The 24910-nt window shown below is 40.1% G+C and overlaps 1 protein-coding gene across 3 annotated transcripts in view; it reads right to left on the bottom strand.

The window, feature by feature from the left end:
• The window catches only part of LOC145224536 (parathyroid hormone 2 receptor-like), a 34247-nt gene extending 12287 nt beyond the window's left edge, over positions 1-21960 (bottom strand). The window contains exons 1-5 of one of the 3 annotated variants that reach the window (XM_080091058.1): positions 21797-21954; positions 20173-20289; positions 3408-3522; positions 1999-2121; positions 59-204 (exon numbers count right to left, since the gene is read on the bottom strand). In XM_080091058.1, the coding sequence (XP_079947184.1) occupies positions 59-204; positions 1999-2121; positions 3408-3522; positions 20173-20289; positions 21797-21886 (591 nt within the window). In that variant the 5' untranslated portion in view covers positions 21887-21954. Of the gene's footprint in view, positions 1-58; positions 205-1998; positions 2122-3407; positions 3523-20172; positions 20290-21796 lie in introns of all 3 variants that reach the window. The other 2 variants (XM_080091060.1, XM_080091061.1) reach the window with 2 other exon arrangements.
• Positions 21961-24910: the final 2950 nt, after the last annotated feature.

Raw genomic sequence — 24910 nt, 5'->3', positions numbered from 1 at the left:
GCCTTTTACAATTTTCCGACTTTGCGAGCTTGCCGCTTATACACTGAGTTTCGCTTACATATCCGCCGGCCTTGATGAGGTCCTCGACCTCCTCGAAGGCGAGAAATCCGCTTCCGTAACAGCGCGAATAATCCATCCACGTCTTGTTGGCCTCTTCGCTGCGGTACCAGTTTCCGTCCTTCTTGCAAAATCTAGTCACTACCTCTATATACAATCAACGCCTCGGTGTAAGTTATCGCAGTGTTTTGATTATTTATTTCGCAAAGCTAATCACTGGTGAGATTTTTACTATTGTTCCATATTGGCCACCTACTAAGATAGACCTTGGGCACCTCACGATTTTAAATTTACAAGAGCATATGGCTTTTAAAAAAAACTGTATTGTTTTATAAGCCTGGTTGTATCATTTGATCCGGCGTTATTAGGTTTTTTTTCAGCCCAGGTAAAAATAATTATTAATCCAAACATTCTTTTTTTTGGCAAACGTGTTTTTGGGATAAAGGGCATTAGGCCACAATCAATTCTTAATGTAGGATATCGTTTTGACTCAGAGGACGCGCAGCAGTTTGACATGTGACGTCTGGTTGATGAATTGCGAGCCGTACAATCAGAAGGCCGAGCAAACCCTGAATCAATGGGATTTAGCGATGTTAGGAGATGATAAGCGAAATAAACGTGGCTTTGATTCCGCTATCCTGCAGAATGGTGGATTGGAGGATATTTTTAGTGCGCAAAATCAAGTAACCTATTGCTTGCAGCACGGCTAATTATGGGTGAATCATCTTTCCTGAACAGCGCGACATCGTATAATGATAAAGCTAAGTTTAAAAATGAAACGCGCCTCATTATTTCCGGATCTGTGTTTTCTATCCTTTTTAAACATGTCACTGTTACCCATTTGGACACTGAAGGATTTCTTCGAAACATGATGAGTTAACGTGGCAGGACACGCGACCTAATTAATTTTCAACGTAATACGTTGTTGGCACCACGTGGAAACTATGAACTGCACACTTCTAACGCTAACCGCATGAAAAATGCATAGGGATGTTGTTGGCTGAGTGACAAAAGTAACACCTCAAGCGTTTTAGCCTGCTGGTCAGTGCTGCTTGCCAACACACTTTCACAAAAACAAAAGTTGGATTCCCCCTAGTTACGCAAAATGCGAGTCATTTTGGGAATCATATAATTTGCTTTAAGTTGTAATGCTAAATTACATTTGCGTTTGCAAATGAAAGTCTTGTGGAGTTGTACTGTGAGTCAAAAATCAAGTTCTTAATTTTGTTTTGTATAAAATGTCACAACCATTTCCAATGCAGTTTATATTGTTTTTGAGGTAAAATTATTTCTAGTATAGTTCAGATTGTTCGTGTTACGGCAAAAACGTTGCTGGACGTTGGGAGTTTGGCCCATAAACGCACAAGCCAAGGTATCGCATTACGATTGTTACGTCGTTAGACGTACTTTTCTCCACATAATTACGTTAATCAGAATAACTTTAAGACCGTAGATTTTTTTGCAATACACAGTTTTCGAATAAAAACTTTGTTTGTTGACTTCCGTCAAAATTTATACCATTAAGTTTCAGTTGCCGTTAAAAAGTGAAAATTACTTTAATGACACCAAAGTAACGGGTTACTTTCGTTAACAGGTGAAGCTTAATATTATACGCAATCCTGTTGATAGCATTTAAATTGCCGACACGATTACGGCAAAGGGTAAAATCGATGGCATAAAGCGCTTAGTGTGGATCAAAGGCTCTTGTAAGGTCGAACATCTGGATGTTAAAAAAAATTCAATTTGTGTATTTTAACAGAGCGAAGCGCGAAATACGCCCTGTTCTTCGAAAATGTGCTATCCTCTTGCTAAAATGTGCTTTTCACGCCGCTTCCTACAGGGGTAATGTAAGGTAGTAAGCTTTTAAATATCGTTGGCAATGTGATAATGTCTAATTTTCTCTGTGTTTTAAGCGTAATAAAGCAAATTTCAGTTGCTTACCGGAGTGGTCAAAGTCTTCAACATACTCGGGGCAAGCGATGGTCACACTGGTTCCAGGTGGACTGCTCGGCCAACACGACAAAGTATCCCACTCGCCAGGGCAGTAGACTTTCAACGGGTTTCCTGTGTGGATAAATATGCAAAGTTTTAAACACTTATATACCAAGATGCACATAATTTAAAAATGTTTTCACCAAAACATGTGCAGGAATTTCGGTAAGGTAAAAATTTTAACAAGGTGCTTGAGATGTCAATTTGACTGGGTCGACATTTTTGCCACTGGTGTAGAAAAAACATAGTTTTGGCTTGAAAAGAAAAGAAAACACATCTGTATAATCGGAACCGGACCCATCCGCATGCCTTTGTGGGTACAACTACGAGGGTTGAGGCGCGCTGGGGTTTTAGTCTGGGGGATGCTAGCTGTCACCCCCCATTAAGTGTGAAGCTTCGCGGGCGCTCCGATTACGAGTCAATCTGTGGCCCGTAGAGCAAAGGCGAGTGTTTTCGTGCGAGTCTCGAGTACTTCCCAACCCTGCCACACCGATCCGCATGTTTGAACGGAAGGGATTGGCGAGCACGTGTTGCTTCTGATTCCCTATTTGCTCTAGATATAATACGTGACAAATGCTAGAAAATATTGTGCTTTGCCAATTCGCTACCCTTTAACTACAACTTGTTAAAAAAAAACGTCGGCATTTCGGAGTTAAATTTAAGTCGATATTTTTTTATTTTGATAGGTTAAAAGTTTCTTTTTAATGGCAATATACGAAAGTTGCGTTGATTTTGCTGGGAGTATGCCCGTTGTGAAATATTTTACACCTTCATCACTGAACCATGAAAAATCCCAATTGCCAAAGGCGCTGCCATACGCCGAACACAGCAGCAACAAACGCAATTTTTTGCAGGGCAGGTCATGTTACGGCTATTGATGTGGCTTAATGTTGCCAGTAATTGCATTTGTTGTTGAGCTTGTTACTCGGCTTGGCACCATAAAAACACGTTGGTTTTTAATTACATAGAGTGTTATCGGAGCGTTTATCATTTAATAATCATTAAATTTTGTTGTTGTGAATTGTTGCGATGTTTTTCGAAATATATGTTTGCAAAATACCAAATTTTTTGTTGTTTAAAAATAACAAGTTAAATGGAAAAACATGTCTGTGTAATTTTGCCACAACCCCTGCTCTTAAACGACCTTTTGCACTGTAATAAAGACACTACAACAACAACAACCTATACCAAATCCATACGTCTATGAACCGACATTCTCCGCTTTCAAAACGCCCGACCTCGGACAAAACAAATTTTCTATTCGAAACCCATCAGTAACCACCAGGAAGCTTCATTCTCGGCCCATGCACAGATCAAAAACACTATTAAAACAGACAATCATCGGAAACGACACTCACCATCACTGTCCTTTGGAATATCCCCATTTTCAAGATTCCTCTGACAGGCGGTACGGGCGTTCGCCAATAATTTGACAAACTCCTGTGCAGTGGTGATGCCATCGTCGGCCATGACCTGTGAGTTTATATCAACAGTAAGCAATATGTCACTTTACACAGTGCTCGTAAGCGAGCGTTTTGCTGTAAACAAGGTTACATGAATTTAGAGCGTGCGTAAAGGCGAGCGCCTCAGCAGTGTTGAACGCTAGCCTCGCCGAAAGCTAAGTCAAGTTCTTGTCGGTCTATCAATGCTTATAAATTGCTAAGGCACGTTTGACATTTGGTTCGCGTGAATACAACCACATGTAAACAGCTCTGACGCATTGCCGGTAACCAACTAATTCGTAAATTAATGCGGTTGTGAAGTGTAGTAAATTAATGTGCCACACACGAAATCGGTTGGCTCTTCATAATTATCTTGTTACCGCATAATGGGCAAGCAGGACTGCATTCCGTTCTTACAACGTAAAGTTGCAAGAGCGGTAATTTTTGGCTCAATGGCAGTGATTTCAACAATCGCAAGTGCGTTTTGACAGATGTTTTTGGTTTAACACGGGCGCTTGGTCATATGTTAACACTGCAAGACAAAACCTAATCCCACTTCTACTGCGCTTTATGGCAGTTGGTAGTTTTGGTCCATAAATGCGGTTAGCTTGGCAGCGCATAAGTGCTCGAACGTCTCGACAGCCGATGACAGCAAGGTTTCAACATACATGACCGCGCGTGCCCGTACCATGCTGACTAAAGCGCATTGCCAGACCACCACAAACATATTTGTGACCCATCTGTAATCGTTCACTACAGTGGAGCTTTACTCCTTCTGACTGAAAGTTCTGAGAATGTCATTACGTGTCAACAAGCTTGACAGTTTCCGGCCGGTCATGGACCTCGCCAATTCACTACGTGACTGAACTTCCTATCAAGACTAGGCACATGCTCAAGAAGGCCTTATATAATACGTAACTGCAGCTTCACCTCTGCCCTCTGCTATTGAAATCAATGCGACAGTGATTGTTATTTAACGGGTTGTCATAACTCCAATCATTAAACATTTCTTCCGTCGAATCACCAAAACTGTTCAAAGCAAAACCGACGCTCGGTCAATAACAACTCGGCTAGCGCGCAGCAAACACCAGTGAGTTTTACAACAACAATAACCGCCGCATGACGCCCCTTATCGCACGATAAAGACCACAAGGCCTGTTCCTGTTCGCAGGCAACAAAGTTAGTTGCGTGCAGTTAATAATTGAAAGCATCAACAATCTTTTGCCCTTCTAGTTGTCGTTTTTAATAACTTCCCTTCAGCAATCGGCGCAAGCTTCTGTGCAGTACGCGACAACCGAGGGCACTTCAACGGCTAGATAAGTTTTTCCCTTCTCCGGAGCGAGAGAAGTGAGAGAAATTTGCTCCTCCCACTCCTGCGCCCGCCTTTATTGCATGACTTGTCGCTAGCCGCCTGGCAGCGACAACGAAGCACAACCGGTCAGAAATTTTGCCCTTGCCCTGTTGAAACTCACTGCCTCGATTTGTCACTAATATAATAAAATGTATTTAATGTACCTGCTTTTTAAATTCAAGCTTCCTTTCTGCATACATTATCAGTAATAGGCCATCTAATATAGTCCCAACTAAAACCGACTGGGTCCAAAATAAATAACATGTTTTACACAAACATCAACCGCTGGTTTGAGTATTGACTCCCAGCTACAAATGATTTTTGAAAATTACTAACCGCAATATCAAACAATATGCAATGTCTAGAATAAAATATTCATGTACGCAAACATCGAAGTAGACTAGGATTAGGCAATTAAGTTACTTACATCCAGTCGATTTAGCCGCCAAAACGTCTACATAAATAGATAGTTTGTTGTTTAAAGAAAATTTCGCATAAATACGAAAACATTACGGAATCACACAGCTCCAGACTATATTACCGTTAACCATCGTCATAAGATCGCAGACTACACTTGCTATTGGCTATCTGAGTCTAATAGGCGATTTGTGGTGATAACGTGGCAAAACTATTCAACTTTTTTGCCCACATCACAAAGAAAGGCGATGTGGTCACGGCACCCATACTAACGTCATTGTCGCTATATTACATATGTGCGCCCTAATCAGCGCTTCTATCGCTAACTACGTAAGAGATGATGTCAAGAAATGGCAGCCGGCCCTTAAATGCGACCGATGATGCACTATTATGTTAGTAATGGGACGGGGCGAAAATTTACACTTGTTCCACTTTCTGTGCAATAGCCAAGAAGCAACAGAGAAACCATTTCACTATGTACCAATGTTCCCTGAAAATTGACCTGTTCAGGGTAAACATACCTTAAGCACGGAACCTTTACCACAGGGTCACTAGTGTGGTGCGAAACTCGATATTTTGTTGTCTGTAAGGTATCCGCCCACCAGAGTAAAAAAACAACTGTGGTAGCAAAGTTTTGAAACACTCAGTCTTATGTTTCATGCTCGACAAGCTTGAAAACAATGTCAACGAATAGCAGTGTGGCGACAATTTTCGGCTTAACTCGCCGAGGTCTGCAGGTGGCAATCCCGAAAGTGCGACAGGCCGAAAACGCGACGGGAATGGCAGCTTCGACCCGGAAGCTAAACGATTCGGGGCTTTTACGCACAACTGAAGTTCTCGCCCTATGTAGTGAGGATTAGGGGGCTTGTCGGGTATTGGATTCAACTTCGATAATAGTGGGTTCTTACGAGGGCGACATACACAGGACTTTATTGCCAGGTGCTGGTTTCTTGGATCAATGACAAAATGTTGTTGATGTTTTCGCTTGGCCAAACATTTGAAATCCAAACTGCTAGTTTGTTCGACTCTGAACCGAAAGCTCAGGTTCAACAAACAAATATGATATCCAAATATGTGATAACACCTTTCGTGGCAACGTAACCGTAAAAGGTTTTGTGAAATTGAGTTCGTACACTGATGATTTGCGTGGTGTCAAATTCCTTTCAGTAGCATCACGTCATATGGATAATTTGTCTCGTTGGTATGCTTTAAAGGCATATTTCAAAACCTTGGGTGACACGCATTAAAAAGCTATTCATGTGAAATTGGCTTTAAGTTTATCCAATTTAGGCACCTAAACGCTCCGGACTTCAATACAGCTTAAGCGAGTTAACGGCGCGAAATTCATTGCCAATGTACCATGATATGCTTAAAAACTCTTTGAGACTTCTACTGGTCGGCATAGGCTAAAAGTTTTGAGTTTTATACACAATACAGCGGTTCGAATTGATTTATTAATCGATTATTTCTAACCGCTACAACAAATAATATATTTTGGCGGTTAAACCGTTAACTTAAGTACATCTCGCTCTAGCTTGGTGGTGGGATTAAATCTCGTTATTCTGTTATTATTCTGTTGCCTCAAGTTATCACATAAAACGGTGGTAAGGATACTAAATCGGAGTCGCCCAAATGATTGTTAGGACTTTGTATTTTTACATCACACTCAAGCCAAAGTTTTGGCAACGGATAAATTGTGAAGCTGCTCTGGTAATAAAGCGTTCAGTCGTAATACGCATAAAGCTTATAGGCACGTTGTTATGACAGGTTGCCGGCTTTTATACGACCCAAATCGCCTAACAAAGTGCTCTATTCACCGCAGGCGTGATGCGATGCGCGAAAATAGCACGAAAATATTTTCATTTGGCGCAAAAATAGCACCCAGGGAAACCGACCTCACCCCCGCCCAACCTTGTTTTAAAATCGCCAAACGACGTGAAGGAATGAAGGTCTTCTATGGGAGTCGGGATTTTCTGGGGTGTAATCGACTGTTTTGGGGCGGTGGTCACAGACTCTCTGTCGAGGACTTAGCCGTACCATTACTCGTTTTTTTGTAAATGCAAATTTAAAAGCAGATTTATCGATTCATATGCTGAGTTATCGGTGAACCCATGTTGTCTAAGTATGGACCTAACCTATATAAAGTCTCAGATCGTTGCAAAAATTTTTTTTTTAAAATGAACTACAATCAATCGCAGATTAATAGCTCATTCCCGGCAGGTGAATAAGACCTTACGAGACTGTCAATAAAATTACGTCAAAGCACTGTGCAAATGAAATCCAATTCCCAAAGGACGAAGAACGTCGGAATTGGGATATCAGGGCGTGCTCTGGAGGTCATACGAACCCCATTCCTCGCATTAGCAGACTAAAAACCGTCGATCTCAGTGGTACAGCGCATGCATTCAAACAAGAATTAATTATGCATGATGTGGAAACAGAGCTTTGCTTCAATTCGATAGATATAAATCGCAATCCTTTCCCGTTCAAATGTGTGTATATTGCCCAACACCCCAAATAAAGTAAAATGATCACTCGTTATATACTGTTGCGGCGAAATTATATACTGTTATACATTGCGAAATTGGCGGTTATCGCGAAACCATATCAAAGAGGCAAAATACTGATGCAAATCGCAAATTAATTTACCTATTACTGTAGTATTCAAGTGCACTGTATAAATTTGCATTGCCAAAACCTTTGTCTGAACTTGACAGTACTCGTTTGCACGTGTTTCAATCACCTACACGTTTGCACTTGTCACCTCTAGTTTGGCCACACACTATCGATTTTGTTTTACATTAACGGTTAACTATGCCCAGCAGCTATTTAAACTAGCATTTACATTTCATTGGCGTTCACTTCACGAGAGATGGAAACTTTGCAACATGACGTAATGGTGCGATTTTAATCAACACAAATTGTAGTTTGTCTAGTCATAAAACCAAACTTCGTTATTGTTTCTTAACTTACTAACGGCTGCCTGACAGATCGTATGTGTCGGATAGGGCAGTACCCTTGTCAGAAAATTTGGACACCAATCAGCAAGAACATCTATTGACTAAACTAACCGTTTAAAATTAGCAACTAGAAACGACATCCGCCATCATAATGAACCACAAATAAATAATCTTCACAAATCCTGATGACTTAATTTAGTTCCTAATTGTCAAAAATGCGGACAAAACTGAAAAATCAGTCGTTACTGTGGGACAACTAAATTTTAAATCAGAACCTTTGACGGAGATCTGCGACTTGACAGGCATAAAAGACATCCCCACAGCGGGTCGTCACCTCAAGCAGCGCGATGATTCACGAGAGCGCCCGAGAAACCTGTGGGATCGAACAATGGTATCGAGTGCCGGACAATATGTTGTAGGACTCGACAAACGTCCGCCAAAAGCTTTGTATCTGGTCCTTGCCCTTCTGTCCTGTTATGGGCCCAAGCTCTGACTTTGGGGAACCAAGGGTGTCAAACAAAACACGACAAAGATAACAAACAAGTTTAGCGACGCGCCGTTTGCGACGTGAGGTAGGCGGATATCAGTGTGCTTTGCTTGTTAATGGAGTTGGATTAGGAGGATTGCGGGACCGTCGCGACAGTTACTAGACAATATCAATGGAGGATTGAAAACCTGTGTGGTGAGTGCGCAAAGATTCGTTTTTAGGTCGGCAAATAGTGCTATTACCGCAAAAAAGTACTTCTACCCAAAACAAGATAAAGTTACTCTCACAGGGGTGTGTAAGTCAACACAGAAAAACACAACGTACTGACTCTAAAAACCTGATAGAATTTTGAAGTTGGCGTTAGAACTTCCCTCCAATTCACATTTTTTTTTGGAAAGTTGCCTGGTTATATGTTGTTACACACCATTGCATGTTGCTGTTTATCACATTAGCACCTATAAGATCTCAGCATAATCTTTTCCGACTCACACCTCACACCTTGTCACAGCAAATTTTTCGTACCACATTAAACACTGCGGAAACGATACCTCACAATATTGCAACTTTGGCAGTAAGTCATTCAAGGCCTGTAACTCCAACCAACACTCATTGTGTTGTAAACATCAAATACTAAAGCCAAATACGTTTACGAAATGCGAGCAATCGCCCAATCATCGATCGTTACATGCGGCTTTGGACTCGGCTCGCTATTGAGCTTGAGATATACGGCACCAATCGTTGCGGCCGGAATTGGTTGGTTTCCGGGCGCGTTTGTATGCGTGACAGCTATGTAAACATGAAATATTGGCTAATTTGAAATTGCAAATGACAGTTAAAGATCAGGTCAATCATTTATATGTGAATGCACGAGTATAATGTATTTCTAACATCCTTCCCGTGTTGTGCTAATTTCTCACTGACGAAGGTTGTATTATCGGCGATCAAATTACTACATTCGCAACCTTGCGCAAAAAGTGTTAAGTCTCCAGGGTGGAAAAATTGAGAAAATTGCCACACAAATAATTGCCTTAGTGGAGTTGCCAAGAACGCCAAGTGGGTGGTCCCAATAACGATCTACCACTCAAAAGAGATTTTTCAAATCTGAACATCTTGCGACCAAGCGGTTTGATGGTGCTCAAGTGGTGAGCCGTCGTCCCACTGCGGCGACACTCATTTGTGTCTTTGAACTTAATCTCAGGCCTCAGTTAAAGAAACCACAAACGCAGTGGCTTGAGGCTCACAACAACAAAAAATCATTAACGTCATTGAAAATAGGTCATGTGCTGGAATCGCCTGTTATAAATTGCCTTGTATTGAATGCACATCCTGATGGACAAAACAAGTCAAAGGCATTTTAATAACTAGCTACAAAGGTTCTGATGCAAGGAAGCAATTCAACGTTCACTGGATCACTTCAACCGCTTTGGCTCTGGTAACTGGATACACGGGTCTTGTTATGTTGCTGTGTTTTCCGTTGTGTCTCAATGCACATGCAAGAGGCTATGCGTGTTTCGCACTTGCTGATACAAGATGTAACTATGCAGCACGGTACCTTTGCAATTGACCCATGTCTGTCCATAACTTCTGACTGAACACTTTTTAAAGACAACAAAACTACCTGCAAATTTGAACCTTAATATTTCACATTTCGAAATAAAGATTCACAAGTTGCAAGTTTGCGTTTTGCGTGCACGAAAGTGAAGCCCTTTTTAGCCTGGCGGTCTGCTTCAATACAAATTTTATCATTGAGACAAACCAAAGCTCCTTTCGCTTGTATCCGGCATACGACATTACTCTTGTTTCTAAACGTCCCAGTAGAAAATCGCCGAATCAATCAAAGCGCTCTGAAGACGCCTTAAAAGCCCCCGTGCGTCATCCCAGCACTGAAAGGCGACAAGCAACAAAATGACACAACAGCACAATGTTCGAAATACGAAATCGGCAGTAATTTGTGGAAAACCCAATGACAACAACCCTCGAGACTTCGTTGTTTGTCCCGACAGCGTCAACTAATAACCTGAACCATGGGATGAAGAGCACTTGAAATTCCCGCCCAGAGAGAAGTCTTTACCAACCACTGAAGCGATTTTGGCGAGCTTTACCGACCTCATTACCCTAAATTCTAGTGTAGGCTACATTCTTAAAGACCCCCAAGGACTAATTGCATTGCCTTAGCTGATCTGCCAGGAATTTTTTTGTAATGAAGGTGCATCTTAAATCTGTACAAAATTTCAGACAAAAAAAATTACAAAAACTTTTTTGTTAAATGCTTCTTTTTATAGGCTTGTTACAAGTCTTTTTTTTTATCTTGGTGAACATAACAAAAACCGTTTGTTGTCGTTCAATGTCGTGCAGATTGTAAAATTATTGTTTCGCGTCGCGGTTGTTAATCCAGCCTTTAAACTCCGCAAGATGTCGCTAAACAGCTGTCGTTTTTGTCGTGATTCCGTTTCCCACGCCTCCAAAGGTATTTTCCCAGACAAACGTCGATTACCAAAAATTATGTGGTGTGGAAAGAGAGAAAATGAGACAATGATGGTTAAAATATCGGTCACAAGCCAATTTAACCTTGGGGCAAATCGTATTGGGTATTTGTGAAAGTCCTTGACTGTAAGAATCCAAATTGGTAAATGCGTCCCAATTTTCACGCTTGGCATATTTATTGCACAAATTGTCAATGTTACCACCAATTTCCAAAACACAGGTGGTTATCGACGTGGCATGCTGTATATGGATTTAAGTGAAATCACAAGAAAATTGAAAATAATTAGCCCAATTGTGTTTCAATGCAGATTCGTGTTGTTCAGACTGTGAAAATATGTAATAATATTTTTTAAAAAATCGGCAACGAACAGAGGTAAACGATTATATTAAATTGTTATAAACGTTACAATTTAGGCATTTGAAAAGAAATTGAAAATCCCATGGATAGTTGTGGCATCCGTATATATTTACCGGGGTTAACAAGTCATAAAATGCACACGCAACTACCCATGAGCGCACAGATGTGGATTTGGTTTGTTTGTCAAACCGACCCCACGTCTGGATGATACATCACAACAACAGTTTGTAAGATTAAATATAGGGATAAACACTAATTATGTTGGTACATTTAAAAAAGCAATTGTAATGAGTAGGCAAATGCGAGAAAGTCGGTTCAATGCAGTTTGCAGTTTAACGTGGGGTCGATACTGGTTTCGCGAAATTCCGCTACAATCGATTACTCTTATGCGAACATGACGATCGTGATTATAAGTCGAGATAGCGAGAATACGGGACGCTCGCGTGGTGATTTGTCTTGTTGTCTAAGCATGACCCATTGCAGCAGTTTGAGGGCAGGGCGGTTTCTCTCCGCACCTGCGCTCACGCATACTTTAAATCAGGGGTCTCAAACACGCGGCCTGCGGGCCGCATGCGGCCCTCCAAGGGTGTTTGTGTGGCCCACGAAGTAACTTTTAATCTGTTTTATTCTGGCCGAATACCCTTTATGAGAGTTTACAAGATACAATCATTCTATTAGTGCAGTAGGCCTACTGGTTCCCAACCTGGGGTTCGCGGACCCCCAAGGGGTACGTGAGAGGGATTCAGAGGGTCCGTGGAGCCAAACATTTTTAGTACCATTAACCAACAGTAAAATATTTGTAAGTTTTCGAAATGTTTTTACAATCCTGCATACAAGTGCAAACTGTTTATCAAACTTTCGGGTCTGGAAAAACTACTTTTTTGTGATTTTTATCTCCATTGTGACATTACAACACACATGAACAATGGAATTTATAGTGCTTTGTTTCAACATTTGTACACTAGAAAATTTATCTCTCTGTTGCTACAGTGCAGAACTTCATTGAGCTTTGAGGACTGTAAAGGCTGATTAAAATGCCGCACAAAAATGTATTATTAACATATAATGCAAGAAACGAAAAACATATGAGAGACACGGAAAATTACGTTGGGAATCAGCTGGCGTATAAAACTTACAAAAGGGGTCCGTGACTACTAAAAGGTTGGGAACCACTGTATTAGTGGTATATTTTACAGGATAATCGAACTAGCCCATTTTTAGAATCAGCCATTGCGATTGTTGCGTCATTGTTGGCCATTGTTTTCACACAAGGCAAAATAGCACAGTTGACTCTTTCACTTTGCTACTCTGTGCATCTATTGCTGTTTTGTTATTACAATATTGATTTTTATTGTAGCTAATGGCATAAATAAACACTTTACTTTTTAATCTTGCAATATTTTTCTTCGATATCGATAGTGCGGCCCTCGACTTACTTAAAAGTTTGTTTTTGGTCCCCAACGCAGTTTGAGTTTGAGACCCCTGCTTTAAATAATAGGAAACGCATTTAGCCTACAAACTGCTAAAAAGTCAATTGGCCCTTCCGCTGTTGTTTAGTTTTGAGATATTGTTTTACGTTTGCATATTCACCGCTAGCGAAGTCAGTAAAAATGGCCGAAATCGGACGATCAGAATCTTTCACAAACGTGTGAGCGAGCCATCAATTCCGCGGCTATGTTTATTTTTAAGTCTGAAGTCGTGAGGAATGCCTGTAATTGCCGCACTCAATAAATCGCGGTTTAGCATTGAGTGGCAAACTGGGTAATTTTTCACGCCCGGTATCATGGCATTGAGCTAACAAGCCGCCTCATCGGCCTTCGAGGCATTTCACGGAACTTGATGTACGGCGTCGATTTGGGTTTGAATGGGATTCGCCGATCTGCCGAGTGAATTACAAACTTGCAAGCCACAATTTTGTCAGATTAACTCGAGAGTTCGGCCTTGGCAGGATCGAGTTGTCAATCAAATATTAGACCAGAAGTCGAAAACAGTTTGAACTGTACTGAATCGAGGTACATAAATTCTAAACCTTAAAAAGAACCGCGCAGTTAGTTTTTTTCCCAATGTTGCTTTTTATTTTACTTTGTGTTTGTGCCACAAACAGTTTTTGCTGCATTGCGTTTCACTCCGTTAGCAAACGGATCAGAAAAAAACAAGCCTGTTTACAAACGAGGAACAATGACCACAAACATGAAAACACTGATTGAGAAGGATCATGTCCATGCACGTTCGATTTTGTGTGAGGAGGCAACGTTTGGAGGCGGTAACACCAGGATCAGGGATTGTAAAGCGTTTAAGCTCCGAACAGCAGGATATGTATCTTCTGTTGTTCTATTGCGCGTTTGGCAAAGTGTGATGAAAGTTTCTAGCGCCAAACTTGTCAGTCATCGACTTCCAGGTGACACCCTCTGTTTAGGATTTACCAGTTCCCTGAATTGAACGGTGTACATCAAAGAAGGCTCAAAAAACGAACAGCCGTTATATTTTTTCCAATACAATAAATCCGTCGTGAAGTTATGCGCAGACGCGCAAAAAAAATTTGAAAAACGAAGCAAGACCCCAAAGTGTTATCATTCAATGCCAATACCGTGTCAAATATATTGGTTTCGGCACGCACGACCTGCGCTGCGCTATAACTACAGCATCAACATGCCCCATTGCATGAAGTCAATAGACAATAGCGCACTAGTGCAAATTATTTGTTTAATAAACGCCTACTCATCGATGCTTTTTGTTGCACGTCTACCTTTTGTCAACAAACTTTATTGTTTAGTAGATAATTCTCGATAAAAAATAGAGGCATTCGGAAAATATAATATTTTTTTCAAATAGGTCTGGTAGGTCGCCCTATAACTTTAACACTTAAATAAGAGGAAAGAGGTTGTGTTTCTGAGGGTTGCAAAAAATACCGCCTCGGCAACTCGGTTCATGGCGCGGCACGCGAGATGTCACGCCAGGGTTGCAACGAAAGCTGATCCAAATGAAAAGTCCGTGTCAATGCCATTGTCAAATGCGTCGCCAAAGAAATTGACGGATTGTCCTACTGTCTGTTGGCACTTCGTAAGTGAATCTAAAAATATCTTTTTGTGACACTTAAAATGGCTTGTGGACCCTTTGTTACTTTTGTTTGCTTTTGATTTAGGCATAAATCACATAAAGTCACTATAACTTGCTACTACCTCAACGACAATGGAGGGGATGATTTTTGGATTTCCATCTATATACAATACCATTTAAACCAAACTGAGATAATATCAGTTAAACTGTGTTTTTTAAAATGTGTTCACTACGACCGCAAATCATAGGAAAAAAACAGGAACAAAACAAAAACTGCACCGAATATTCATTGGGCTCCTGCGGCAGCGTGAAGATTCGTTCATTTCATGTGAGTAAAATCAACAGAACTGTAAATACCGCATAAACGTGACCCTTACAGTGTGGTCGACAACTCGATACAGTTGAGATTGTAGTGGTTTCTCCAGCAGAAGAAGTGTTTGAAGGCAGAGCTTGCTTCCGTGACTTAGTGGGTGGTCGCTAAATGGGCAACTAAACCGGTAAGAATTAATAAACAATCTCATACAAGCGGCGTGCTTAATGGATCACACCCATTGCTTGAAAGCAAGTTGACAAAGCACACGCGAACGGCGGAAGCGCAAACAGATCGACGCGCTCCCTGATATACTTCCAAAATTCAGGAATATTAAGCTTCATCAGTGGTTGTGCATTTTTTAGGTTTAAGAACACATAAGTTTTAATGATTTGTCCTTTGCGTGTAGACCATTTTATTTACTAAAATGAAACAATGTTAGGTTGTGTTGCGTTAAGCTGTAAAGGTAAAAAATATATGCTGGAATCCGGGTTGGAAAACTGGAAATTGTAAATTTATGAATCAGATTCACTCTTCGCCAGTTTTGTGAACGTCTAAAATTTCACTGCAATAACACCGATACATATTTAAACAACAAACGTGAAGTAAAGGGGTTGGAGAGATCAGACTGCTGTTTTCGACAAAATGCCAGTGTGATCAAAAACTATTTGATTGACCCTGTCGTGTCCCTGTCTACAAATTTTGGCCCCGCGTCAGCAAACCTCAATGCGACCCAAGCAAGCCGTAACAGCGTAATTGGATCCACCCCCGTTCGTTTGATTCACGTCGGAAACTTCGGCGTGGACGACATGGAAACACTTGCTTTTGCTGGGAGAATTTACTCTAAAGAATGATTCACGAAATTTGAGTGTCCTTGGAACGTTTTAAATCCGATTGTTATTTTCCTATTGGAGACTTAGATCGATAAGCGCTAATGCTTATGTGGTGTTTTGTATCTTAATGTAAAAAAATTGTCAAAACTTAGCATAACGATTTGCATTTCAGTTAAAAATAATTAGGGTGAATAGAAGATGAACTTTTATGTAGCGATCTGTTTTGGTCCCCAACAACAATTCACTGAAACTCGAACGACAGAAAAAATAATGTTATCGACATGCCATGATCGGCTCAAATCATTGACCTCACTCCCGCCCAATTACGACGGGTGACAGGCGGAATGCGCATGAACACTGACAAGTTAATTGCAAACGCATTAGCATTTCGTTAAGTGCCAATCTTGTGGTACGGCATGACTCGGTCGGCCAAAGCTTAGGTTCAATAGTAGCATTGTGGTTTTATGCGAGTTGACAAACTTTGGTGGAAAGTGGTTGCCCGCTGCATGCGAAAAATTCCTTCTGGAAGAATCGTGTTATGCCAGCTTTATATGTAAAATGGTTGTACTATTTTCAGTACAGTTTTCCAAAACCAGCAACTTAATAGAATTGTTATGTATTTAACTTAATGTATTTTTTCGCGATTCAATTTTATTTGCCAAATCGTTGCCATTATTCGTTTTTGGCTGGAATAATGGCAATCGTTTGCGACTGAAAATATGTGAATGTCTTGGCAATTTTGCCAATCGTTTTTTTCTTTTTTTTTTTTCTTTATTGGCGACACTTTTCATTAGAAATCCACAAAAAACACTTTTTCAGGGGGCACAGACGCCAGGCAATGGAATCAAAGTCACCGTCGAGTCCCTATTTCCGGATCACAAGTGAACCAACGCAGGGCAACCCTTCAACGCTGAATGGCGCCAAAACTAAAAACCTTGAAACTGAACGGACGCAGAGACGAGAGAGAAAGAGAGCGGAACGCGTAGCGGCATCGGGTCGAAAAACAGGGCCGAGTGCCAAACAACAAACTCCCGAACTTCACATCGCGACTGACTTCAGCGCGCGTCAGTCACAAAACCTGCGTCCCCGAAAAGTTCCCGGGAGCCTTGTCTAAACAAAATCGACCTTGCGTGACATCTGTGAGGGTTAAGGGGACTGTGAAGGGACCGCGCAGCGGCCGGGGTTGTTTACTTCAAGCATGTTGCCCGTAAAAATGAGATGAGTTTCAAAAACATTTAGCTGTTCAAATCCCTGCGAGCACCCTTGAAATGCTCAACGACAATCTCATGCCGACGTTGAGGGGTCAAGGGGCGACATAAGAGTTCTGTAATTGTTTTCGATTTCGCCACAAGCTTTTAAGATTTAACAGACATTGCATTGTAATGAGAAAAAAACGCCTACAGGTCCCAGAACTCTTACTCACGCGTCAGCGATAATCAATCAAGCAATTATCTTCCCTTGATTAGGCTTTTCTAAGCCCCACCACTCGCAGTGTTTCTTTGCAGTTAGGGCGGTTAATTATTTTATCGAACAATTTCACGCCATGACTATTTGAAACCTGAACTGCATACGATGACACATTTGTAATCACCAAAATAGGTCCACGTATCAACCCAAGGTATTTTCTGCTATATTAACCTTATGCTTTTGTCAGAAGGTATGTTACACATCAGTTTGGAAGTTTGCACAAATGTTTGCAAGTGTTTTTTGTCGGCCGCGAAGAAAATTAAGAGCAAAATAATAATCGCGTCTATTTTTAGGTTTCCTGGGTCTCGGTCACACGGTTAGTGTCAATCGAATTTGTCTTACTGCGCGCAACCAACCCTGTCTGTTTTCGGGCGGGACACTGAACTCCATGTGGAGCAAAAATTTAAACTCTAACATTGCTTCCGGTTTTAAACCACAGCCTATCTACTCAATTGAAATTATGCACTCATAGTATCTTCCCATGTTATCCGCCGTGAAAAATTGATCAAAACATGCTAGTAAGTTCTTTAAAATGTAGGCCATAAATGCTGTAGATGTCTAGAAGTGGTTGTCTACTTAAACGCAGTTTGGCCATTATATATTTTATGTATGTCAACAATTAAATATTTGGGTTTTTTTCAGGAGAAAATGCAGATTCCTGACACAAAGTGTAAGTGGAGTGAAACAGGAATAGTCAACGTATTAGCGCATATGACTCCCACAAAAATATGAGAAGTTTGATACTTCCACATCTTTCAGTTCAAGCGGTCCTTCAGCAAGATCAAGCCGGCAGACCACATCACAAACACAGCGGAGGGGATGGCTTTGAAAACAAACTTGGGTGCACTTACATACTTCCCGGGTGCTTCCGAAAAGTAGCAAAATATTATCGTTTTGAGCAGCTAACAATATCCAAGGCTCTTCTGAAGGGTTACTTTAAAGCGGCGACTCCTGGCGATGCGAAATCAAAATATTTGGTTCGGATTGTTTAGGAATGGAAAGGTGACCTCCGTGGCTCGCACGTGCTGTTGTTTTAGCGCGTTAAGCCTGAATTACAGCCGCTACCGATGCTTGAGCGTTTCAACGAGATCACTGCCGAACTAACCGGCCTTGATAGATAATGGTGTGAGGTTTTCTACATTGTGTGATTTATTTGTCCGACCAGCATTTTAATGCCGAAAAGCTTTGAAACAATTAACAAACCGAAAAACAAAAACATTTGCCTGTTGCATATGTCGACATATCACAAACTTTTGATCATGGACTGTTAGATATAGAAATATTTAAACGAAGGCTGAAAAATCCTCTACACTTTATAATAGATTTGAGGAATACTACTCACTACCCATTAACTATCACAAAAACTGTTGGAAATGTTCAACCCCAATCCTAATTGGGTTATTCATGCTTGTAGTTAGATTTCCTCAGTTTAGAATTTCGCGATTGTCAAGTCTGACTATCAACACGTAATCAACTTTCCACGTGACCAGCATTCAGCGGCTGTTACGTGCATGGATGAGCGCTAGAGTTTTCTCGTTCATTTCTTACACAGTTTAATTGGCAGGTTGCAATCGTGCTGAAGAACCACAAAACGTTTGTGTCCGATCCGGAGCGGTCTAATAATCCACAACAAATGTGCAGTCTTGTCAGCTTGTGAAACAGCACACGCAAGAACTAAATATATCGACAACCTCGTGTTTTGCCGCCAAACGAAGATTAGAACTTCGACCAAGCGCGAAAAACTTTTGGCTAAGATCAAGTGCGATAAGAAATGCGCTGATAAATTTGGTCTGCGTTTGTATGGCTGCAAACTGAAAAGGGCGTTTTGTGCTTAATTGTAAAATAAACCTTGTGCTATGTTTGCGTATAACTACAAGTTATCATTAGCTTGGAGATTTGGCTTTGGGCGTTAAAAAATCTTATGCAAACTGAAAGACGAAAACACAAACTTGCTATGCGAGTTTATTACAAGCTCAATACATCAAATTGGTAAACCGTTTGTATTGCTGGTAAATCCGCATGGCTTATGATTTAGTTTTTATCTGATTGAAAAAGTAAGTTATGAAGATCTTAACAATTTTAAGAATTCGAAAAATGCTTCACTAGCCCAAACACTCGTTGTTGAAGAATGTGGGGATACAAAAACCATAAACAACGCCGGCACTTTATGAAAATCGGCCGAGCGAGAGGTTGTAGTTTACACAACGAAATATGTACCCTGTCTATCAACAATTGGATGTCATGCGGATGATAGAGTTGCTACTGAAGCGAAACGTTATCTCCAATGTTTAAGAATGTAAGAATTTATTAAAAATAAATTTTAATACTATAACAATGCATGAAAGTGGGTCGCAAAAAAAAAAAAATAATAATAATATAAAAAATATTTTTTGTTTTTTGCAAAATATTGTATCGCGAAAATTTTTTGCGAAACTTAGACTTTGCGAAGCGTTTAGGACCAATGGGGAAACGAACAAAATCTTCCACGTAAAATAATACCACAAATTTAACACCGTTTATATTTTCCTACAAAGTATCTTCGACTTCGAGGGTCATAATTTGCCTCGCCAAAAATTATTGCCATACAGAGTCATGTCACTACAGAAAGCCCCAGTTCTTAACTCCGGATACCTGACTAACCAGTTGTCTCAAACATTTTGTTTGGTGTACATTGTACAACGTGGTTATATATGTTACTACCTAATAATGCCGTAATTTTTCGGGGTTAGGATAAAAGCTCTGTGGTCACTGAAACGCATTAGGATAATAAAAATTGATAAAAGCAAACCGAGTTTAGGCTGCGAAACTGCTAAACGTATGCATAATGTTTGTTTTGCAATTTTTAGGTTTTCTGTTTCAATTCGTTTTGTGCATTAAATACATTACTTAAAAAAATAAAACTAATGAAAAAAATAAAAATTAACGACCAAAACAAGCGATTTACAAATACAACTTACCTTAATCGGTACGACAACAAGAACAACAAAAACTGCAGGACACAACGTGAAGAGGACGGCCAAAGTGATGAAGCAGTCAGCATTGTTAACCGACTTTCGTCGCATTTCCGCAAGCCGCTGTTAAAAGCAAATGTTTTAAAAAATAAACCGAACTATCAAAATAAATTTAAATTTGTTACAAAATCATGCTTTTTGTGTTTGTTACTGATATTACTGTGAGAAATGTCAATTTCATATTTCCAACACATATTTTTGTTCCTGTTGGAGATTAAATGCAATTTTTGTAAAAAAAGGAAAAAAACAGCACAAAACATAAACAACTATAGCAAATTTTTGAGTAAGGAATATCAAATTTGCAAAATCGTATCTGATCAAACTGGAAAAAATCCCCCACAAAACCATAAATGCGCGTCACCGACGCAAATGCATATGTAGTAAAAGTGGATCAATAAATCACTCGTGGATGTTACAAGTTAAACTAAATGTTGTTAGCCGGTCAGGCGGGTTGTATTGCTATTCGGATTTGGTCCCACTTAATAGTTTTTACATTTGAATTATGTTTCATCGATTCTTCATATTGCGTCTGATTGCACGCGCGCACGGTATCATGTACGTGTCGTCGATAAATCAATAGTTTGCGACATTTGTTGATGCAAAGTAATATTGCTCATGAGCCCGAGAACAATCATGCGAGCCATACGAAGTCATAGGATGTCGATAGTTTTTCTATGTACGGTTGTTTTAGGCCAAAAATTCATCTAAGCAGGGGTCACAAAACTAGGCAATCGGCGTCATTTTATCCGGCTCGCGAAGGATTATTTGCTGTATTAAAACGTATGGAACATTTTGTAACGCAATACTTTAAAGATTGCACAAACCTACAGAATGCATTCTAGTAATACTTTTATCTGGTCTAAAAGGATTGCAACGCATTTAGATATGATCCAAAAGCGGTTTGTTACGTCATAGACAAGAGCAAATAACAATAATTGTGCGTGAACGATTGCCTTGTTTGGTTGCTTGTGATAGAATAGGAAACAAGGGTTGGTAGATGAGACACCTATATATTCTTCATAATTTTGCAATTTAACAGCGGCACCATCAGAATAAGCGACAACATCAGCGACAAATGGTTATTAAAATTATCAGTCCCGCTGTGAAAATAGTTTGATGACCCCTGATCTAAAGTATTTATAAAATCACATATATTTCATCTTCGGACTCTTTCGATGTCAATCCAAAATTTCGAAAGATTTTTTTTAATAAATAGCTAAAACATAGCTAAAAAAAAAATAAAAAAATAAAAAATTTTCGAAAGAAACTTTAATTGACATAACGAACGCGCAAACCAGCGTGCCCAGAAAAGAACCCTGCACAAAACGTGCGATAGCACCTCACTTAATGCAGTGATTCACGGTCATTAACCATGGAGTTTAGGTTATAACTAACTGTTCCCTTCAAATATCGAGTCGAGCTTATTTTTGAGTTTCGCTAAATTTGGGTCGTTTTAGCTCCTATTTTGTTCATTCCACACCGATACATCATTTCACCACGATTTGACATCGGCCGGTGTTCATTGCGCAAGTGCCGATCGTATAACAAAATAAACTTAGTTATTTACTACCACCTTGAAACTCTTGTTCCTGCTTTTGTTTCCTGATAGCTGGTCATCAACAGGGACGTCGCTGGTTGGTGAAGAATTTTCGAGTTCCATGTTGCTGCGTTTCACAGCTCAGGTCTCAAAATCGTTATGAAGTAAAAGTTAAATTTCTGCACTTTCTAAAAAACGACTGTAGTGTAAATAGGAGACAATCGTATAAACCCAGCATAAAAACAAAGCGATATATGTTTTTTTTACCATAACTAAATACTTTTGTTTTTAGCGTAATATCTGACTCTAACAAACACATATTTCTTATTTTTGCTTCATAAAACGTCAATCATTTCAATACAGCAGTCACAGTTCCTTGCACGCATAAGAACAAACACGTTTGTTTAAATTCAAAATATTGAGCATTCTGGCACCAACAAATGTAGCTAAGTTATATGGAACTTTTCTACCAAACATCTTTAACCTTGTGTTTAACCATTCCTCGACACAACTACGGCCTTGAATGACAGAAGACGACAAACACGCCACTCTGAAAAAAGAAATCAACGGCTATTTTTTACCAGCTTCCGCAGCCAGTAACAAAAAAATCAACAGTCCCCTTCTGGAATTTCTCATTTGTTACGGTATCTTTCGCTCTAGCGCTCGTGACTAATTCGATTTTGCACAGTGTCAAAGTTGTGTAAAGTAACCCTAGTATCGACTACAACACAGCATAGGGACACAAGTTTTCCGTGATGCGCATACCAGATTTTCGTTGCCAGCGTTTTTACGTCGATGCAAAAAGTTGTCGCTTGAGACACAAACACGTGTTTATGATATTGATTGATGAATGTTTGTATTGTTTGATAAAACTTGACCTTCGTTGCATTTTTGTAAAGTTATTTTAATGTCGAGGTTTTTTAGCAGTTCTTTCGTGCGATTCTGGTCTGGAATGCGCACCGAACGCTTTGCATTATTAATAATTGATAAGACACCGCAGTGTTGTGGGTATTGGAATGTGAAACAAATCGTTACAGGCAAAATTTACTCACACACTTTTCCAGGTTCGGATTCGGCCGAAGTCGGTGCAAACCAGCTTGTCATATTTTCTGTCGGCCATATTTCAAAAAAGCAAACATCACGAAATACTTTGGTGCGTTTTTGCATTCGCCGGCCAATTGCCGAGAAATGTAACATGTTTGCTGGGTGAATTCAGCAAACCCAATTACCAATGCTTAAATTAGGTCCATAAGGCGTGCGTAGTAGTTTAAATTAGCGGTCTTTGAATGCTAACAAGCGACAAATCGAATTAACGTTACAAACAGGCACGGTTAAACAACTTGCTTTGCACCTATTGCGAGTTGGATTCAATAAAATAAAAACAGCTCCACTGCAAATTCAGTAGTTTTCAGACGAACTGCACATTTGACCCCATGTCAGCTTGGATTAACAAATGATAAAGCGGCTCTGAGCACGGTGAAGAACAATTATATCACATTTAGCGGTATTGGACGTTCACGAAGCAATAAAACACTTGAAAACGTCTTCTGAACGAGTTTTAACCTACACCATAGAATATTTGTTTGAAGTAAAGGGCACTTTTCTTTTTAATGCCCAGCGGCATCCTCTTCTTCACCACCACTTGATGTATTTTTAGCAACTATTACCACAGAGCAAACTGTATCCATCAATGACTCCAGAAAATCTAGTTTGTATTCTTTCCAAACGTGGCTAAAACGGAACACAGCATTGCTGTAAAAGCTTCCAGCAAAGCCTTCCTTGCTTCCAAAAACAACCCTAATCTTTCGGACCCAATCAAACAAGGTCGAAAACTTGATTACCCCTAACACGTAACACGAACAACAACCCGACAGCTCCCTGAAGCTTGAAGATTAATTTATTTTTCAATCGATACTAAACTAAACCCAATTTAGCTACAGTTTTTCTTGGCTACTTTGCAACAAGGAGAATGCGTGATCATCTCGCCTAGCATGGCGGAAGCCCAGGAGACAGCCAAATTTTGGCAGCGCGAAGAAAAGTCATTGTCGAGCTCTATTGGGGAACAACAAATGCTTCGGACCGTCAGGTTAACGCCACTGCACCGGTGTCACCTTTCGCTCGGCTGAAGTACCACTGATTGTTCGATCTCGGTCACGCGGTTTTAAACGCCGTTCGTCTTTGCCGATCAACTCACGCAGAAGTCGTGTGCATTCAGCCGCGACTTGATTGCGCCTCTTTCCAGAAGCTGCTGTTCTTTTTTACGGGTTCCTAAAGTAAAAAAAAATGTGGTCCAAGACCTCGGGGTTTCCTTTTCAAACCAGTATCAAAATAATTCGGAAATCTATCCCCGTGAAAAAGATTCGTTTCACGCCTTTGTTCGAAACGCGAACTAATTTTAGCCCCGTGTAGAATTGTTTACGGGGGAAAATGCTAAATAGCCACCCTACCCATTGAAACCTCATTAAAATGCTGTGCCACGGTCCACGCGAATTAATTTGACAAAGCGATAACATGTGACATGTAACAGTTGCTATTGATTTGTGGCTGGATAAAAATGTTTTTTATTGATGTTTTTGCTTTTTTTATATCATGTATTTTGAAGGAACAAGCAGGATTTCAGTTTAATCTTAACTTCAATTTCAACTTTACGAATTCAAAAGTTTTTTCTTGCTTGCGGACAAATGTTATTAACACCGCAATCAGAGCTGTAGACCTAATAGGTCATGGGATGACCGAGATAAAATAATGCACAGCTCATTTGTTTTCAGTTTCACTAATCCAAGAAGTGGCCATCGACGGGCGGTTAAGCTAAGGGGCTTACTGTTAGTTATGAAAATATACAAAACTTTGAATGGAAATACAAAAAATTTATCTGTTAAGGTTGAACAACGTACTTTCTGAAATTTTACTTTTAATATTCCTGGAGTAAACGATTGCGAATACAAAAATTGATTTTTTATCTTTTTGAGATCACGTCAAAATCAACAAAACGAATTGATTTTATATTGATTTAGGGCTATTGAGAACAAGTCAACACCACACCACATGTCCAAATTGCTGAAAGAATGCAGCAACAAGCTAATCATTAAATCAACTTGTTAGGTTTACACACTTTTGTATGCTAAATTTCCTGGACGTAGCACGGGG

This window comes from Phallusia mammillata, chromosome 4, assembly GCF_965637545.1.
Source record: "Phallusia mammillata chromosome 4, kaPhaMamm4.hap1.1, whole genome shotgun sequence".
NCBI lineage: Eukaryota > Metazoa > Chordata > Ascidiacea > Phlebobranchia > Ascidiidae > Phallusia > Phallusia mammillata.
This window is presented reverse-complemented; position numbering and strand designations above follow the sequence as displayed.